This window comes from Rosa chinensis, chromosome 3 (assembly GCF_002994745.2).
Source record: "Rosa chinensis cultivar Old Blush chromosome 3, RchiOBHm-V2, whole genome shotgun sequence".
NCBI lineage: Eukaryota > Viridiplantae > Streptophyta > Magnoliopsida > Rosales > Rosaceae > Rosa > Rosa chinensis.
The window spans coordinates 47,035,230-47,056,350 of NC_037090.1; the positions used below are offsets into that span (position 1 = coordinate 47,035,230).

General features: G+C 41.4%; 1 protein-coding gene across 1 annotated transcript; it reads right to left on the reverse strand.

The window, feature by feature from the left end:
• Positions 1–18,107: 18,107 nt before the first annotated feature.
• On the reverse strand, positions 18,108–20,378 carry LOC112194654. The gene is made up of 4 exons (XM_024334871.1): positions 20,256–20,378; positions 19,918–20,023; positions 19,447–19,592; positions 18,108–18,533 (listed from the first exon to the last, which is right to left on the reverse strand). Exons 1-4 carry the CDS (start codon positions 20,376–20,378, stop codon positions 18,108–18,110), a joined length of 801 nt encoding a protein of 266 aa, XP_024190639.1.
• Positions 20,379–21,121: the final 743 nt, after the last annotated feature.

Consider the following 21,121-nt stretch of genomic DNA (forward strand, 5'->3'; position numbering starts at 1 on the left):
CTACCTACGACGACGATTCTTGAGGGCTTTTGAAGCTCAAGAGATGTAGATGCTTCCCTCCAAACGACTTGCAATGATTTGAAGCGTGGAGATCAAATTGAGGATTTGAAATTCTAGTTCAATCGGCCCCTTTTCTTTCGAGGTAAATTCCAGCAAAATGGCTTACAATCTAACTTCTGTATAGTTGTGAAAGTTGTTGTACATGTTGTGAGGATGACTTTGGCATAGGTTTCATGACCCAATTTTGGGGTTGCCGGTGGCACATGGTGGCGCATCCGGCCAGGTTTTTGGGTTCTGTTTTCATGGTTGTCACCTACTTGTCAATACGAGCGTGTTGATATATCATGGGGTCATATTGTGATTATTCGAAGCATGCTAGATTTATGTAATTTCAGTTTCCTCGATTTGCGATCTGTGAGGATCCGACAGTTGGATCGTCTTATAATTTTGAGAAATTGATTTTAGAAGTATTCCAGAGACTTTGGGTGGTCTTAGATGAAGTTTCACCTCTATTGGCATTACTTTCAAGGTTTTAGTTCAAACGGGGATTCGAACTCTTATCACTTTGTGTTTCCTGTACTGAGATGAAACCGTATGTGAGTTGGTACTTGACGAAGTATTCTTGGATGGATCTGTGACCATATTATCTCAATTTTGTAAGAAGACACAGTGAGATTCAGAGGTAAGTAATCTCACAATGTTCATTTACGAACAAAGTTACCTTACGGTTTGAGAGTTATTTATTTAACTGCAAACTATAATTGGTATTTCTGACATTCCTGAGTGATTGACTGTGTGTGTGTGTATACATATATTTACGTGAAATATATATGTTTTGGTGGTTTTATTGTGATACAAGCAATATGTGTGAGTAAGTTCATTATTATATTATGATGTGACTTTTCGAGAAAGAATTATTATGGGAAATGGGATTTTCTATTGTTTTGAAAAATGTTAGAGGATTTGGGAGTCATAGGTTGTGATTTCTTGTATTGAGTTTTGGGTAACATTTTCAGGTTCGGTGTGACCATTTTAAATGTTTTGATCTGACGACCGATGGTTTAAGGATTTGGGAGTTACAGGTTGTGATTTCTTCTTTTGAGATTTGGGTAACATTTTGGGTCCAGTGTGACTCATTTGATGTTTTGATCTAAGGGCCAAGTTGGCCTAAGGATCCGAGGTTGCAGGTTGTGACCTCAGGCAAATATATCAGGTGAGTGATTACGATCAGTTAGAGCTGTAGTTTGTCTGCCATCGTATCTCATGGATCAAAATAGGTTACTTACGACTCTTGGGCACACATTTTGTCCAGGTTGGACCAAAGTATCATATTTAATTTGTTAGGTTAACATTTTATATAATTTTGTCACAGGGTAGCTTGTTGTAATGTCCTTTTGAGAAAAGGTGTTGAGTTTTGGAAGGATTCATTGCGTGAGTTGCTTCTTTGAGCTTTATTGTCCAGGTTGGACCGGATTTTCATATTGACTTGTTAGGTTAACATTTTATATGATTTTTTCATGGTATGACTTGTATTGTTTCTTTGAGAAAAGAATATTGGGTTTTTAAGGAATCATGGTATGTGTTTCTTTACCTTGAGTTGAAAGGCTTTCCTCAGGATTTGTGTGTTGCTTTCTTAAATTGAATAGGTGGATTCCTCGTGATTTTGGGGTGAGTTATTTTCTTCGGGTTGAAAGATTTTCCTCGTTATTCGCGTGAGTTGCTTGACTTCCTTATTTATTTTCCTTTTTCATTCTATTGGTTGATTTTAATGTAATCTAATGAACTAAACTATATGCAGGAATTACTATGGTATTGGAATGTGTGCTTTTTGGTGATCTCTTGAACTAATTTTCCATGCAGGGATTACTGGTTTTATTTAGTTTATTGTGAGTCCAGTTGTGGTTATTTGGGTTTACTCACACGAGCTTGCAAAAACTTACCGGGTTTGTTGTTTCAACCCGGTGTGCTATTTCATGGTGTAGGGGTTATTGTCACTCCCCGAATTTCAAATAAAGAAATTTGAATCCGAAACACGATAACTTAACAAGCAAAAGAACACTCTGAAAATTTTTCCTTTAAACTAAGCAACAAAACAAACGAAGCTCACAAATGTCAATATTGACTCGCTATTAGAGTCATATATTACATTACAGAGAGTTTACAAATTAAATTGAAACAATTCAATAAGTAAACACACTCACTACACAGCAGAAGACTAAAACCAAACGTACACTCCCATGTTCAAGCTACGACAGCAACATATCTCAGCTTCGACAACGGTTACTCTGACCTGCACAATAACCCTTACACCATGGAATAGTGCACTGGGTTGAAATAACAAACCCCGTAAGCTTTTGCAAGCTCTTGTGAGTAAACCCTAATAACCACAAAACACCTTTCCGACTCAAGGACAACAAATCAACACTGATTATTTCTAAAACCAAAATCATTTTCTTTTTAAGAAAAACGCAAGTCAGCACCGTTGATAAACCAAATAATTTAAGATCTCAACAACGAACCAAGAATTCACTCTTCTTTCCTCTCGACAGGAAGCATTTATCACCACAATGACATGACAAAACATTTCTCAACTCACTACGAGTCTCATTGTAATGACCTGAATTTTCGTACTAATTTCTCGTATTTTTCTTGAAATTAATAAATGTCCCAGTTAGTACAAATTATGGTTTCGATGCCTTGTTCTTTTGGTTATTCAAGAAATAGATATTATTTTGAACCATTATTCAACATGAAATACTTCGATTCAAGGGTTGACTTTTTGTACATTTTGATTTTATGAAAACTTCCTTCACAGAAATCGTAGAGCGCGTCGATACGAATTCGTAGACATGCGAAATGCGAAAATCAAAGCTCGTATGAAGAAGTTACGGCTAATGGAAAAAGTTTCCATTTGGGTTAAGTAGAAAAATTTCAGAATTTTTAGGAAAAACCCTAGGTTTCCAAAAAAGGAAACCCGAGCTCTCTTCTCTCTCCTCTCGCTGAAAATCGCCATTTTCCTTCCACTGGCTATATCTTCCTCCTCCAGCTATCTCTGGACGTGAAACCACATCCATTAGCTTCTTCCCATCCTTGTGCAGCTGTCAGTGACAACAACTTGGCCTATCACCGCCGCTACATGGAGTTGCAAGGAGAACACGATCCAAACCCCGATTTAAGTCAACGCCGATATCTTCCATCTCCAGTGACCAAAGGTTGAGCCACTTGGCATTTTGGAATCCTCTGAAGTTGCTGATCATGCTTCTAATGTGACTTGAGCTGAACTGAAGCATGGAGGGAGAACTGGAGCTCGCCGAAAAACTAGGCAAAATCTGATCTCAGTGTCTTGCGAGGTAGTTTTTGACCCTTTATGCTTTGATTTAGGCTTGATGCTAGTTGTGACAGTTCTTGGGAATATTGTGAGGAAGAGTTTCATGTAGGTTTCACCACCAAACTCGGTGGTTAACGGCGGCGACGCCGTCTGTGGCAGTGGTTTCCGGTAACTTCCGGCCACTCCAGGGACAGTTTCTGTTCCTCTTTTCAATCTACAGATACGAACATGTCGATGTACAATACATAATTTTTAGGGATCATATGAATTTGTTAGGAATTTTACAGTTTCGATCGTTTCGGTTTTTGATTCGTGAGGATTCGGCCGTTCGATCGACTTATAGCTTTGATATATTGATCGTATATGTATTTCGGAGACCTTGAGTGATCTTGGGTGAAGTTTTGCCTCAATCAGCATTACTTTTGAGGTTTTAGTTCAAACGGGGGTTCAAAACTTAATCGCTTTTTATTTGTGTACTAAATTGTGACATATATTACTTAGGTGATTGAGGGAGTGTATTCGATACCTTCTCTCTGTTGTAAGAGAAGACGCAGTGGGATTTAGAGGTGAGTAAATCTGACGTGGTCATTTACGAATGAATTTACTTAATTGCGGAATTAAATGATAAATTGTGAATGGTTTTCAAAAATGGATATTTATTTTAAACGATATGAACTCGATCGACTACGGGTTCATAGGACTGCACGGAAAATGAGTATTAAGTATAAAAATGATTTTCTCAAGTTTGTGATTCTGAACTATAATTGGTATTAGTGGCCTTCCTGAGTGGATGACCACGCACGCGCGCGTGTGTGTGTGTGTATACACGTGAAATATATATATATATATATATATATATATATATATGGATGGCCTGACATTGTGATGTGCGTATGAACTGTGAATTATTCAGAATGTTGTTATGTGCATTTACTTTTTGTGGAAATACGTTATATCATGGGATTGTTGATTTTGTCATGTTGAAAGTAATCGAGTTTTGGTAACATTTGAGTCATGTGGACTTTTAAATGTTCGGTCGGAGGACTATTTGTCACATCGGTGATCAAGGCAATAATTATATACATCGTATTCTTGAACCTTGGCCGAGGTGACAGGCTGCGATTCAGTTAGAGATCTAGTCTGTCTGCCAATGTACTGCTTGGGGGATAACTTTGCGTTATCGTGCTCATGAGTACATTGTACTGCTTGGGGGATAACTTTGCGTTATCGTGCTCATGAGTACATTTTACTGCTTGGGGGATAACTTTGTGTTATCATGCTTTTGAGTAAATGTTTGTAAAAGAGAGTTTTGAGTGTTTCTTTCTTTGATTGTCCATGAGGGACTTGAATCATTATTGATTTGTGGTGTTGATTTGTATGGCTTGATTCATTCATAATTTGGGGAATTGTTAAGTATGTGGGATTCGTGTCTTTTAAATTGAGTTTACTCATACGAGCTTAAAAAGCTTACCGGGTTATTGGTTGCAACCTGATGCACTATTCCATGGTGTAGCGGTTATTCCTGCTAGTCAGGATCACCAGGGTGGAGATTGCGGCGTGTAGTTCAGCAACATTAGGTTCAGGACCTATTTTTGTATCGTACTGCTATATGTAGTATGCTCCTAGCGAGAGCTACTTTTGTACTTCATTCTTTCGAGCTTTGTAAACACTTATTGATGTTATATTCGACTCTAATGATTGAGACTTTATTGACATTATGTTTTTAGTTATTTTGTTGCTTAGTTTAAATGAAAAAAAAAATCTGGCTGAGTTTTCGCCTTTCGGATTTGAATTTTATTTATTCAAAATTCGAGGCGTGATAGTTTGGTATCAGAGCGTAAGGTAAATATTTGGTGATAATCAGTAACACTCGAGTGATACCCCGTCTACAGCGGATCCCTATCCTATACTCTTCGGTATTGATATAATCATTGGGTATGTGGGAGTGTTAGGTGTCGTCTTGAACGTTAGGTCGTCATAGGAGCTTTGAGTTCCCTCCTTGTATTCATGTCTTGGTTAATGCGGTCTTGTATTTAACTTATACTTGTGTTTAAGTTTTATACAAGTAGTAACTAAGTGTTGCTATGCTTCTCAGGTGATGGATCCTCCAAGAGGTAGAGCTAGAGGCAGAGGTAAGCCCCGAGGAGGGGGCTGAGTTAGGGGTAGAGGCAGGTTTCCTCCTGTGGAGGAGTTTTATGAGGAGGAGGTGTAGATGCCTTATGTTGTGCTTGTTCCACCTGTTATGGATGTGATGGATGCCACTCGGCTGGCAAGATTGGCGTAGGAGGTTACTACGCTTGGAGCAGTCCCTTTTCAAGGGGGTACCGACCATATGTTGGTTGATCAATGGATCAAGAACATAGAGAACTACTTCCGGATGGTCGTCTGCACTGACCTTGATAAGAGGGAGATAGTTACCTATCTGTTCCAAGATGAGCCATGAGTATGGTAGGAGGGCATAAAGAGGGCTAGGGATGTGACCACCATGACCTGGGTGGATTTTGTGAGACTCTTCAGGGAGAAGTACTTCCCGGCTTCAGTGTTTGAGTAGTTGGAGGTAGAGTTCCTCACTCTAGTTAAGGGAACTATGAGTGTTAAGGAATATGAGGCGAAGTTCTCGCAGTTGTATCATTTTGTGAGATTGTGGGATGCTCTGAGTTTGGCCAAGAAGTTTCAATGAGGGCTGAATGCTTCTCTCAAGCATCACGTGGTACCTCTAGAGTTGCCTACTATGGCACTTTTCTTGGCTAAGGCCATGGCGCTTGAGCAGGATACCCAGACTCACAAGGATGAGTTGGCGGCTTTGACTTTGAGAGATTCCCAGGGGAAGGGGAAGGAGGTTCCCTGGAGCAGTAGTTCGACTGGTTATAGGGATGGGTCTTGGAAGAGACAGCGGACTCATTATCAGGCTCCAGCTAGGGTGGCAGCTACACCTATTAGGGCTGCACTTATCAAGTAGGCAACGCCACTGAGATGTGTTCAACTGCTGTGAGGTGGGTCATGTTTCCAGAGTGTGCCCGAAGACGAGGACCCGAGTATGCTTTACTTGTGGACAAGCAGGGCATGTTGCCCAGGAGTGTACACAACCTCAGGATGGTGGGCAGAGGACCCAGCAGAGACAGTTGCCTCCAGGTCAAGTTAGGGTATTCACTATCGATCAGTGACGTTCTGGGGTGGAAGGTACCTTATCTTTTTTTAATTACCTCGCTAGAGTATTGTTTCATACATGAGCGACTAATTCTTTCATATCTAGTTCTGTGGTAGACGAGTTGGGTTTGACTTCTATGTCTCTTGCTAGATCTTTGTGTGTTGCATTGCCTCTCGGTGTTTCTCTTGAGCTTAGTATGATTTGTGATGCATACCCTATTGTGATTTGTGGTAGAGAGTTCTCTGCAGCTTTAATTATGATTCTGAACCACAAGTACGATGTGATCTTGGGTATTGATTGGTTAAGGCCGAACCATGCTATGATTGATTGTTTGGAGATGGTAATGTCCTTTCATATCCCTCGACAACCGGTGTTTCGTTATAGATGTCTGAGATTTGATACTTCTATGAGGGCAGGAGTATTAGCACATATAGAGTTTGTGCGTAGTGCTTCAGTTATTGTAGAGATTCCTGTTGTTTCCAAGTATATTTATGTATTCCAGGAGATACCAGGGTTATCTCCAAAGAGGGTAGTTGAGTTTGTTATCGATGTGATACCAGGTACTGCACTTGTATCAAAGGCACCTTATCAGATGGCACCAGCTGAACTTTTGAAGTTGAAGGTTCAAGTTTAGGGTTTACTTAAGCAGGGGTTCATTAGACCCAGTGTTTCTCCTTGGGGCGCACCGGTATTGTTTGTGAAGAAGAAGACTAGTTCACTCCATTTGTGTGTGGATTATCGGCAGTTGAACAAGGTGACTATCAAGAATAGGTATCCCTTGCCTAGGATTGACGACTTGTTTGATCAGCTTAAAGAGGCTTATGTGTTCTCTAAGATTGATTTGAGATCCGGTTACCACCAGTTGAGGGTGAAGGACCAGGATATTCAGAAGACTACCTTTGGGACCAGGTATGGACATTATGAGTTTGTTGTCATGCCTTTTGGTCTAACCAATTGTTTGCTTCAAAATCATCTCCGCTGAAATGAGGGCCGAGGGACTTGTCATTGAATCGTCCTTCTGATATAGTGCGGGCGTGCCAACTTGCTACCAAGAAAGTAAAGTGTCTAAAAAGTAAATGAACAAGAAACTAAAGTGCTTGAATGTAAAGTATTGAATTGAAACTAAAAAACTAGAAATGAAAACGAGTTATGAAAGTTGAATCGAAGGCAAAGTACCTATGAGATAGCAAGAGAAAAGTTTGTGAGTAAAAGTTATATATTGATTTATTTGTGTGGTGCAGGACCCTTTACAATGAGTTACAAGGTGCTATATATACAAATCAAAACCCTAGCTAACTTGTCCTCCAAGCTGTGGAATTTAAGTAGGAGTCTCCTTCCTTTTAGGATTGATTCGTCTCATAAAAATCCTAACTTGGCTGATATCTGAAATCTTCACATTGAAATCATTAATTGGCTCGAACTCCTTCCTTGTGAGGATTCCTTTCTTAAACGAACTCTTCGGCCAATGTCATTACTTGGGTTCGGCCGAACTATTTCTACTCCGCCTCGCGGCCCAATTGTATAGTTGCTCACGTGAACTTGGACCGACCAACTTTGAGTCTATGCAATTCATTATCTTCATACTTTGGGTCATGTGACCCAACAACTCAAACCTCCACTGGAGCCTTCATCTCAACTGTACATCTCGAAAACTCCTAATCTCGGTCGAGTGATCGAACAAAACCTTTATTCCGATTGAACGACTCAATGTCTCTCTAATCAACCCCCAAGTCAACTACTCATAGGAGTTGCTAAAATCAGGTCCAAACATTGCCCCCCCCCCCAAGTCTCATGAGCATCGGCCCTCAGGCCTAGTGGTTATGAGATTTGAATAGAGACAGAGCACCGTAAATTGAACTCGGTCATGCTGTCTTACTTAAAGAAAATCTAGTTAAGTTGCCCAACTCATGAAGTTTGGCCAAGGCTGAAGCTTACCCACTTTTGAAAGTCTGGTCGAAATATCCAAGATATAAAACTTCGGCCAAGCCGGCCCATTATATTAACCAAAAGCAAGAGCTCAAACCGCGACCGAGTCAGCTAATTACTAAAACTTGGTCAATTGTCCCAGGTAAGAAAAATACCTCAGCTAAAACTTAATATTCATCCACATCCCATTATACTCAAAAATTTGGCCGAGACACCCCATTTCAAGTTTGGCCCAAAGGTCTCAATCTGCAATTTTGGCTGAGAGTTTCTAACATTTAAAAGAAAGTGGGGCCGACACCTCCCAAGCTTGACAACTTGGGGAAGCATAAGTGCACAGTTCATCATTAGGTCATATGCCACTAGCACTCCATCACAATTATATATATATATATACATAATTATAATTATATATATACAAATATATATAATATATATATTGCATAACTTTGGATAACCTCTCTGACCTGAGCAAACAACCCAGACCACTTCTCTCTCTACAACTTCAAATATTTTCAAGACTACTTTCAACATTTCAAATCATCATCTCGGTGTCCCTGTCTTCTCTCCCGCAAAGAAGCTAACCGATCTTGCAACAACCAAACGAACTGATCCCGGCATGAAAACGAGGTCTCTCTCAACGGTGATGGGATTATGTCTAGGTTTCACCGGTCAATCTGACGCTGACGTACCCTGAGCTGAATTATCAGTCCGAGTACGACGCTGGCGGAGCTCAATGTTGGTCGTGGTGGTCTGGTTACAATACCGACAGGTGAAAACGGCAAGTCGGGTCGGAGCATTTGTCTCTAGTCAGGGCAAAGGTTAGCCAATTCCATCCTTATTGCAACTAGAAACAAACTTGGTGAAGACTATGAATTGCTGCGGTTTTAATCTAAGCTTACTTTGTCTGATGCTTGCAATTTGTATTTGTGTAATTGCATTTATCCTTAATCAAAAGTTTGAAAAGTCAAACATTTTAATTAGGTGAACTTATGGCCACGAAACAACTGGGCATCATGTTTAATTTTTCTTCGTTCTCTCTTTGTTAAATTTAGGCTTTCATTCATATTTGTGCACTTACTGATGCTATTAATCAAAGTTTTGAAAAGTCAACCTATTGATTAAAGCATGTGTGCCGCCAAATTGAAAAGACATCATTCTTTTGTTTTAATTCAACTGCGCTAAGCTAGGTTATTACGCTGTCATATGTAATAATAAACCCAACTGCTTATCCAGAAACATGCCTTGACAATTCAACCACTCGATTTTCAATGCAAAAGGTAGCTTGAGTTTTTCCTCTTTGGAACCTTGATTGCTGTATTGAGATGTTAAGGAGTAAAATTCATCAACAATTGTTGGCTTAGTTGCACTATTTTTGTTTCTTCTCTTTGATGATAAAGCCTAAACAATCCTGCTAGTTTTCTCAGACGATATGATAGTAGCCCAATTTCTTGAATTTTAAGCTAATTGATCAATCTGACTTGGACACTGAGAAAACTTCAAACTTCAAATTTCAAATTTCAAATTTCAAATTTTAAATTTTAAAATCTTACTGGTTTTGACTTCCGTGTTGAATGGATTAGACCAATTCTGTCAGTGTACTGATCTCAAGATTCCCCTACAGGTTTGGATAGTTTGCTTGTTGTTAAAACAGGTGTTCTTTGGCTAACGACGCCTCAGAACTTGAAGCCGGGTTGGAGGGTAGCGATGTAAGTTTGGCGGAGTTTTCAACAAAGTTCAAGAAGGCTTTTGATGCTTCCAAAGACACACTTCAGAACTCCGAGATTTGTCAGCTAGCGAAAAATAAAGAGCTGCAAGGGGTGTGCATACTAGGGTCGCATTACCATGCATGCATACCGTCGGCCTTGAAGGAAGCACTAAAGGGTTCGATAGTTGACACATATTGTCCAGCTTATGGAGCTTGTTGGTTCACCTGGAGTGCTAAGTTCAAGCTTCCGCGGGTTTGGCCAAAACTAACACCTGAATGGACAAAATAGGTGCCAAGGATGGAGCATTTCTTTGGCCAAAAGTTGAAGGAGTATGGAGTATATGATAACATAAAGATGACTGAGCAAGATATTCACATGGATTGGCCTCTCCTTGCAGCTAGCTTATGCTTCTGGTCTTCTGCCACCAACACCATCGACTTGCCTCTTGATCCAATGACCCCTACCTTGTTAGACATGGCCGCAATCTTTGGGTTTCAGCAGAATGGCGAGGTAGTTTGTGCTACAGCCAGATTCCCTACTTCCTTCCATACTAGTCTGAAACCTAAAGCGATCAAGAATGACAAGAAGGCTAAAGATGACGCAGATGTTAAGGCAAAGCAATTACTCAACTATAGCACCTTCTATGCCACACATGCAGTCAATGAACCGGTGTCCGAAACTAGGAAACAACCTCCCAAACAACATGAGCACACCGCCTTGCTCCTCTATTGGCTTTGTAAGTTTGTGTTTTATGCTAAGTCAAACAAGTGCACTTTTGAATTTGTTGGTATTACGGAGGCTCTTAGTATAGGTAGGCTCCTAGCTCTTGGGCCATTTGTTCTTGCCCGCCCCTACCGTACTTTACGCAATGCAGTGATCGATAATATGAATTTGGATATTGGAGGGCCATTATGGATGTTTCAAGTAGGGATACAGACCTATTTTCAAGAGCTCCGGCCGAAATGTCCTCCATTTGCCCCCACAATGACACTTGGCCATCAGATTATTCCCCTTAGCGCTCACACCCATTTGGCCGCAGCGTGTTTTGGTTTCTTCTTCTCAAAGAAAAGTATGTCCAAGGATGAGTTTGCCATATGTTACAGCAGTGATCACCCTTCTTGTCTTCAGATTGACATATCAAAATTATGGGAGAAAAAATTAGACTTGGATGTGATTTTGAATTGGGGAAGTATTCTGATTTCTTGGGACTTGAAGTACGGCCTCAAAGGTACCATGGATCGGTATGGTGTGGAGGTTTATCTTCCCAATTTCGTTGCACGTCAGTTTGGTTTTTATACAGGGTTTGACAAGACCCGCCCCGAATTCCACCCTGGAATCCGAAGTGGCCCTGCGGGACCCACCTCTAAAGGAGATTTACCAAAATTTTCGGCATAACCTCCCTTAAAAATGGGTAACCCAAAATCCTGTTGAAAGCTAATAATTCACTTCAAAAAAAAATCCAACCACAACTCCTGGAGCCACCCTGCTCCCAAATTTAAACAACCCAACTCAAAGCTATCCACATCAAACATAAACTCCGAAAGATACAATTTACTACAATCACCAAAGTTAGGTCATCGACCTCGAATATAATACATATAAGTTGGGTCACATATCCCTTAGTAATCAGAGCATTCTAGGAATATAAATAGACAAGGAATACAGTAGGTTAACCAGGTAACCTACAGAAGGTGATGGCGGAAGCAGGTGCGGTCACTATGGCTCACACTCGTACACCGAGCAACAACACTGCAATCTGGGCATTTGAAACCGAAGGGCCCAGGGAAAAGTATATAAAAACGTTAGCGTGAGTGGACAAAAATAAGTAATTGAAAGAAAAAGGGTTTTATACTTTTCCACAATTATCTCAATAAAACTCCCGATGCATGCAATAAGAAAAAGAGACCGACTAGCCCCGCTAGTCAAGAACAACAACAAAAGAACATGGGGAAAATGGGTTCACCATACGGGAATGGAGCCCCTCAGGCTCAACCTACCCTCGACTGCCACTCACACATAGATTGTGCGAGGAGGAGAACTAATAACCTCAACTTCCATTCACACAGAGATTGTGTGAGGAGGAGAATATCACCTCGACTACCACCCACGTGAGGAGGAGAAAGCTACCTCACTGCCACTCACAAACACAAAGTAAGTGAGGAGGAGACCTATTCACATGACCCGCGTATGGTGAGGAAGGAGATCGTCCAAAGCCAGTAAATCTGTATAATTTCCCCACTTATCTCACGAAATAAGAATCCAAGTGTATAAAGACGTGACCCCGCACGCCAAGATCATCTCAAGTTCCAATATAAGTAGGGTATAAAGAAGTATAAAGTTTTGCTTCCTCGAATTCTTATTTCGTAAATCTCTTAAAAAGCTCCAAGAGCTGAATATAAATATAAAATCAATAGTATAAATTTCCGAATCCGCATAAAACAAAATCCTCAAATCGAGCATAACGAATCTTAATTCAAAAGTTCAAACCAATAAAACATTCAATAATCCAAACCAAAATAAAATGCTCGATAAATAGTTGTTAAATCAATAACTTAAAACTTGCGGAATTTAATTTGCATGCATCAATTAAAATCAAAGGTCCACTCACGATATACGGCTAACGTGGTATCCAAGCGTAAGGATCCTCGTCGAGCGATAGGTCGGTATCACGTCCTGTACACAATTATAATCCGTAAACAACAAATTGCTAAATATTTACGATAATCAATAATTAAATCTCAAAACCCAAAACCTCAACTTCTCCAATCCTCTTCCACACCCAATCAAACTTCACCATTAATATCCATCCGTCGATTGATGTATTCCATATCGGAACAAGGGAAATCCGAAGGTCGGATTCCCACAATTCAACAACCGAAACTCCCAAACTTCGGAAATTCACAAACAATTCCAAACTCCTCCAAAATTCACCAAACTTCACATACAAGCTCTATGATAATTATCGAATTTAACTAGCCAGAAATTGAAATTAAAAAGCTACCCTAGCCGCCGTTACAGCAGCCCACAGTGGCGGCGCCGCCGCCACTGCCACCAACTCCAATGGACACCAAAATTTGACAGTAGCACCTTCTCAACACACTGATTCAACTTCTCAACTACAACATTCCCAAATAACAATTAAAAACGGCCGAAATCGATCAATGAACAAAAACCCAGAAATCCTCAAGAACCCTAGAATTTCAATTCGTCGATTCGGCATCTACACAACAAATCGTGATACAAGGCCATAGGGGAAATGATCAGTGATGAAAACCGAACCTTCGACGGCGAGATGGGGACCGGAGGTGGCCGGAATGGCCGGGAATCGGCCAAAATCCAAAACTGCAACCGGGGAGGAAATTCGTTCGATCCGAGCTTTTCCGGCCAAATCGTCCAAAGATGCTTCCACAGACGTGACCGGGGGAGGAAACCGAGCTTGGGGTTGGCCGGATTACGTCCGGAGGCGGCCGGAAGAGGAAGAACTCGGAGGGGGAGCGAATCGGCCGAGAGAGGAAGGGAGAGTCGGGGAGAGAGAAAGAGAATGGGGGGGTGGGTTTCCGGTTTTGGAAACCTACCCTGGTAAGTTTCTATTTTATCCCAAAAATTACCATGAACAGTAATTTCCTTATTTCGCTCATAACTTTCGCATACGAACTCCGATTTTTACGCACTACATATGCACGCGCTCGGTTTAACGTCCCCAACAACTTTCATGAAGGAAATTTTCTCAAATTTTGGCCCGAACAAAAAGTCGACTTTTAGGGCCACTAAACGTACTGAAACGATAGTAAAAGTGAAAATAAAAGTCGTTTACCGTCCAAATGACTAGTAAACGGGTAATTGAGATACGGGACGTTACAGGGTTGTCCAGCATTATTCTTGATGTTAAGGAATCACTTCTCGTCATGGAGGGATGGATTCAAACGAACTTCACAGTGTTCGGCCCTTGGTAACTACTATGTGGAGCAATTTGGCAAGTTAGAGAGATCCGAACTAAAACCTCATTGTCCTGACCATAGGACCACCCCAAAATTTCAAGCTTGGTGGTCGACATTTATCATGAAAAAACTTGGAGAAGACTTGGCTACGACCCAGCGTGTTGCATTACAAGGACTTTCAGATTTGTTTGGCCCCAAGGAAGGCAAGTTATTTTGACTTTACCATTTTTATCTTGTTCCCTCCTTTCCTTATATCACTCTTATTTCTTCAATCCAGTTAACGGTAGGAAGAAAGCATCGGAGGGTAAGTCAAAATCAAACAAAGGATCCTCTAAACAAGGTGATTTTCAAATCATTCTTCTTAATTTTGATCAAATCATTCTTCTTAATTTTGATCATAATACTTCGTTTCTAATATGTTGTAATCTTTCAGGACAAACATTGAAGAAACGTGGCTCCACATTAGGGCACACCCAAGATGCCAAGAAAGCGAAGAAGTCAGCCGATGTGGTGGAAAGTTTGGTCACAGATCCAACTGACATTATGGTTAGTGAGGACATATTTTTTTAGACTAATATGGATGATAGCCACGACGCTTTAGCCGAATACCAAAATATGTCTGAAACTGAAGATATGGCCGAAACTGGTGACGCCTAAACCAATAGCGCGGACTTGGCTAATAGCGATGGTTCCTCGGAAGAGGCTCAATAAGAAAGCGGCAATCAGGAGGTAAGCTCCCAATCTAGAGTTGTGTGCTTCTCTCTCAACTTGGTTATATGAATTGTGCTTGGCTAAGGACTTTCCCTTTATCTTGATAGAAAGATGGCCACATTGATCACTCTTTGCCCCCACTTGAAAACTCCATGATTGAGATTGACATAGACGTAAGCCTCCCATACTCCTTTCTTGGATTTCAGTTCCTGCTTGTCTGAGATTATTGATTCTTTCCTGTCGCAGGACTTGGGTGAGAATCAGCTTCTTAACATGTCAAGCATCTGCCAACAGCTTGCCATATCAAACAACTTTCCTAAGGATGTTGAAGACACTGATGTAGTTGGCCGAGAAGTGCTACTTAACCATCAATCATTTGTTCTGGTAAGATATTTCATCCCACCTTGGTGTTTATTGTTCCAAAACCCTTGAAGAAACAACTTGAAGCTTGTTGTTTGTGCAGGTGGGAGAATCTCGAAGCAGTACAACCCTAGAATTGGCTCTTCTCACCCAAACTGAACCACATCCTCCCATGTTCAAAACACTCACCTCTCCTCCTAATGAAGAGATGTGTCAAAGTGAGCAAGCTATCGTTTGCGCTCCATCTTCGGTTAAGCTTGTGGTGAGTGCCTTGGCAACTTTAAGTCTTGTTTTCCTTTTACCGAATTAATTCAATCTCATTTATTTATTTTTCTTAGGACCATACAGCCTGTGATCTTGGTTTGGACCTACTTCAATTCCGAGATATTTCAGACAACACCGCGAGCCCCGTAGAGGAAAAACTTGAAACAACCGAAACCAAAAATGCACTTGAGACGGTCAGACAATTTTTGAGTTGTGATACAAGAACAATGACCGAGGCTAGTTTTCTTGATTTCAAGGAGGCGGTTAAAGTACTAATCTCAGCCAACCATTTCTCTCAGGCAGAAGCTTGTGAAGTTCATGCTCATTTAGTCGTTGTAAATTTTAGCCTCTCTCCTTATCTAGAGGACCAAAAGGAGTTTGAAGCTGGTGAGAAGTTGAGAATTGAGTATCATGACATTCGCCAGTTCATAGATCTTGACCGGCTCCACAAGTTAAAAACTGCTTTGGATGAGGGGAGACAAAAAGTGGTTGATCTGAAAAAGCAATTGGCCAAAGCTAAAGAACAAGTCAATCTTACTTCGGCCACCATCCGAAATATTGCTCCCCAACAAGATCTTACCAAGTATAGCTTGATTATGACATCGACCAAGTCATATAACAAGAGGAGAGATATCTTGAAGCGAAAGGTCGATCAAGGTATACAAGACTTGGAAAATGTTAAGGAAGCTCTTCGGTCTCTTCTACCCTCTGATATGTAGTTACTGTAAGATTTGATATTCAGCTCGGCTTATATTTTGTACATAGCCCTAGGACCATAATTCAGCCAGTTTTCTTGTTTTTGTAGAGTCTGATTGACCTTATTTGTATGACTCAAACTCTATTTTTACGTATGTGACCGATTGATCATCTGGTCGTTATTTTGTCAATTGACTCGGCATCTTTTGACTTCGTATATTTCGGCCAACTAAATCATATTGCTTGTCTTGCACATTATTTTGAGCTCAGCCAAATCAACATCTTAAACTCGGCTGAAACTCTTGTTCACTTCGGCCGAGATTACCTGAGTCGTCTCTGCCGACACTTCTTGTTTAACTTGGCCAAATGAATTACTTGACTTCCGCCAATACAATTTTGGTTGATTCGGCTGATACCTCTTATGTAGCTTTGGCTGACGAAAGTAAAAGTAAATTTCAAAAATGTAAATAAAGGGATGTTAAAAGACACTAAAATGTTGTTTATGTAAAAACATACAAAATAACATAGGCGGCCGAGCAGCCGATGTCTTGTAAATGGCGTACTACAATTCGTGCTCCCTCATCTCCCAGGTAGTGGGGTAATATTTCTTAAGGAATTGCCCGTTGATAGGCATTGCATTTAGCTCTCCATCTTGATCCCTTAGTTGATATGCACATTTTCCTAACACTTGATCGATGATAAATGGGCCTTTCCACCTTGGCGACCACTTTCCGAAACGTCTGTCTTTAGTTCCGATAGGTAAAACGGCTTTCCAAACTAAATCTTCCTCAGCAAATGATTTAGATTTAACTCGCTTGTTGTATGCACGAGCGACAGCTCTTTTCTATGCTTCCATTCGGTTGCAAACGTCCATTCGCTCTTGGTCAAGTTCTTCAAGCTCCTAAATCATTGCCTGAGTGTAGTCGTCAGCCACCATTTCATTTTGAGCAGGAATCTAAGTGACTTCAATTTCACCTCAGCAGTTAACATAGCATCGTGTCCATAAGTTAGCGCGAACGGCGTTGTCCCTATGGCTGTGCGTTTGGACGTCCGAAAGGCCCACAATGTTTTGGATAGTAGGTTGTGCCAGTCTCTAGGATTATCTTGAACCATCTTCTTGAGTATGTTTATAATGCCTTTATTACTAGCTTCGGCCTGACCATTTTCTTGAGCACAGTAAGGTGTCGAGTGAGTTAACTTGATACCCAAACTATTTGTGAGTTCATGCATTGTTTCGACTATGAAAACTGAACCCCTGTCGGCCGTTATGGTTTCAGGTATCCCAAACCTATGTACGATGTGTTCCTCTATGAACTTGATCACAGTCTGACTCAAAATGGTAACATATGGTTTGGCCTAAACCTATTTGGTGAAATAATCAGCGGCGACCTAAATCCATACATGTTATTTTGATGATGGTGGTCTAATGCTCCCTATGATATCCATGGCCCAACCTCGAAAAGGCCAAGGCTTAACAATTGGATGGAGGACGTCGGCCAGAACTCTTTGAACAGATGCATGAATTTGACATTTCTTGCAGCTTTTAGCGAATTCAATGCAATCCTTCAAAATTGTCGGCCAATAGAAGCCGTGTCTTTGAATTAACTATTTCATTTTTATTCCAGCCTAGTGTGCACCACATATCCCTTCATGGACGTCTCTCATGACTTCTAAAGTCTCTTCCCCCCCCCCCCCCCTCTAATACAAAGAAGGAGTAGATTATCAGAGCTTTTGCGGTATATGGCTTCTTTGTACATAACGAAATGCCCAGCCAAGTACCAAGTCTTCCGATCATGATTACCTTGAGGATTTTTGTGGAACTTGATGATGGGGAATCTCCAATCATTCGGCTCAACGTCAACAATGAAAATATCCTTTGGGACACCTCTCTCTTCTAAAGCTAAGAGGGTACGTTTAGCGATCTTGATGACTCGGGAATCGACTCCTTCAAGGATCCGTAACCCTAAGGCTAGTTGGGTCATCTCGTTGGCCTCCGTAATCTGTCCCCTAGGGAGGTGGGCGAAGGAAATTCAGTCGAACGTGTTGGCGAGTTGGTCAGCTAAAGCATGATAAGATAAAAGTCCCCAACTTGTACATTTGAACTCCTTATTCATTTGGTTAATGACCAGTTGAGAATTGCCGAACACCAGAACTCGCCATGCCCCCATCTCTTGGAGAATCTCCAAACCAACAATAAGAGCCTCATATTCTGCCTGATTGTTTGTGCATGTAAAGTCTAATTGGAAAGCAAACTGGAACTTTTGTCCTTCAGGCGTTTCAACGACAATACCGACTCCAACTGAAAACTCAGTACTAGACCCATCAAAATACATGGTCCAATGGTTGTTGGTCATAGACGCCACGTATACCATCCCAATATCAACCTCCTCGGCTTCTTCAAACTCGGTCGAAGGGTGATGAGCTAGAAAATCGGCCAATGCTTGGCCCTTTACCGACTTTTGAGATACTTACTGAAACGTGAACTCAAACAATGCCATGGTCCATTTTCCAATTCAGCCTCATATGATAGGCTGAGTCAGCATGTACTTTACTAAATTAGTTTTAGATATGACTTGGACGACCAAGGGTAACATGTAGTGTCGAAACCTGATTGCTGAAAAGAACAATGCAAGACAAAGCCTCTCAATGGGCGTGTACCGAGTTTCCACGTCAGTAAGGATCCGGCTCTGGTAATGCACATCACATTCCTTGCCGTTGTCGTTGTCGTTGTCTTGCGCTAGTAGGCTTCCTATTGAGTGATCTGATGCTGATATGTATAACTTCAAAGGCCTTCCACTTACTAGGGGTACCAAGACGAGTGGGTTTGATAAGTATTGTGTGAGTTGGTCGAATGCCGCTTGGTGCTCTGCTCTCCAAACAAACTCATCTTCGGCCTTGATTCTCAAAAGCGTAGAGAATGGCTGAATCTTGCAGGCCGAGTTAGAGATGAAACGTCTTAGGAAATCTACTTTCCCTAGGAATGATTAGAGTTCCTTTTTTGTGCTAGGAGCAGGTGCATCCATAATTGCCTTGGCTTTGTTTTTGTCGATTTCAATTCCCTTTCTGTGAACTACAAAACCAAGGAACATACCAATTGATACTCCAAAAAGGCATTTGTCGGGATTCATTTTTAGTTTGTGTGCTCGCATACGTACGAATGTCTGTTGAAGGTCGACCAAATGATTTTGTTTCTTGGCCGACTTTACCACAATGTCATCAATGTATACTTCGACTATGTGGTCAATAAGGTCGTGAAAGATCATATTCATGGCCCTTTGATAGGTTGCTCTGGCGTTTTAGGGATGTGCATGAGTTATCAGTGGGAATGACAAAGAAACAAGTCGTTGAGCTTTTCCTTCCTACAATTACCGTCAATGGCAAAGCTCCTCTGACTTCGGCCTCCTCCCCTATATAGTTGTAGATAGAAATATCAGTTGGATCAAAACCATACCTGGCAGGGTGGAGTTGACGTACTATGGAGTAAGGAAGGATGTCGACAGCCGATCCCCCATCCACTAAAACCCTCAAAAATCAGTATCCACCTATGTAAGCATTAATGAGGATAAGGTCTTTGACTTGGGTCATGGACTCGCTCGGCTGAGAAAAATATATTCTGGCTGAATCTCTTCCTTTCTGCACCTGGTCAGACTCATTCTTGGTTGATGGCCAAACGCTAATCATATTCACAGAAAATTCACTCATGTCCTAGGTCACTAGAACAGTGGATTCCTCAGCCTCCCCAGCCGAAAGTTGTATACTTGTCTTGGCCTGTCTAGGCCAAAGTATTCATGGTGGCGTCAGCCTGTAGATTAGAGGTTAGGACGTCATTAGAAACCATACCGTCATCGTTGTAGTCAACATGTTCCTCATAATCCCCTATGTCATCATAATCCCCCATATCTTCATCCAATAGGCTGTTATCTTCCTCCAATAGGCCCTCATCATCCTAGCCATCGGCTTCAAGATCTGCATCATCCAAATGCTGGTCTTGTTTATCATTTGTGTCAGCGCCCTCTAACCCATTGAGCCAGTTTGCGAGTAGCATGTTTCGACTTCGCGAACGATCTGGTCATCTTTTCCCAGAATCTATCATTGTTTACTCTTATGATGATCAGCTGCTCCTCTATGCTTGCATCTTCTAGAATGTGGAGAGGAGTGAACTAATCAGGTTTAGTAACCTCACCAGCAATAGTAGTATTGGTGGCGGCAGAAGCATCAACAACCTCCGTAGGTCGGATGACAGTAGCGTTTTCACCCTCAGTGGCAGGCTGGTGACTTCCTCCCTGTTGAGGATTCGACATCGCAGATGATAGTGAGTATAGTAAAAATCTTTCAACAACTTGTTCTTAGGAAAGACCACGACAGTCAGCACGAGGGTGCGGTCTGTAACTAGAGGTCTTATGCTTTGGGCAATTCACGTAAACCTTCTGGTAAGGATTATCGCATGACTTTCCAATGGTGGCTAATGCGAAGAAACTCTAATGCTACGTCCCACTGGGTTTGCCAAAATGTTTGGCTCCAAAACTAATCTGGCTAGCAAACAGTCTCTTTTGAATGCAGGAGAATGCCAACACTGTGCGATGTAGTCGTCGAGGCGTCCCCAGACCTGACTTCTAAACCAAACACTGTGGACGAGGAGAGCACTAACCTCATCACCAAGTTCTTTTCTCTGCCTTACGAATAAGGACTTGTAGTGTGATCTCTTACGTCACCGAGTCGATACTCAATGTTGTAGGTTGAGCAGAGCAATCACCAAGAAGTAGGAGAAATCATGGGTTTGCTAAAGCGTGACTTTATCTTCGCTGGGTTGCGAGGGCATTACCCTTGCTTCTCTGGTTTCAACTAGATTGAAGGTAGGTTTGCTCCGGAGAGACTTTGGATGATCTAAGAGATTAGTTGATTAAAGAGTTGTGTCTTGTTGTCCCTTGAAACCTAGAATTTATACCTAGGGTTTCGGCTGTTCCTTGCCATAGAAGGACTATTGATTGAAGATTCCTAATTGGTCTCTACTACTCGAATCCTATAAGGGCTCGTTTTCCTTATG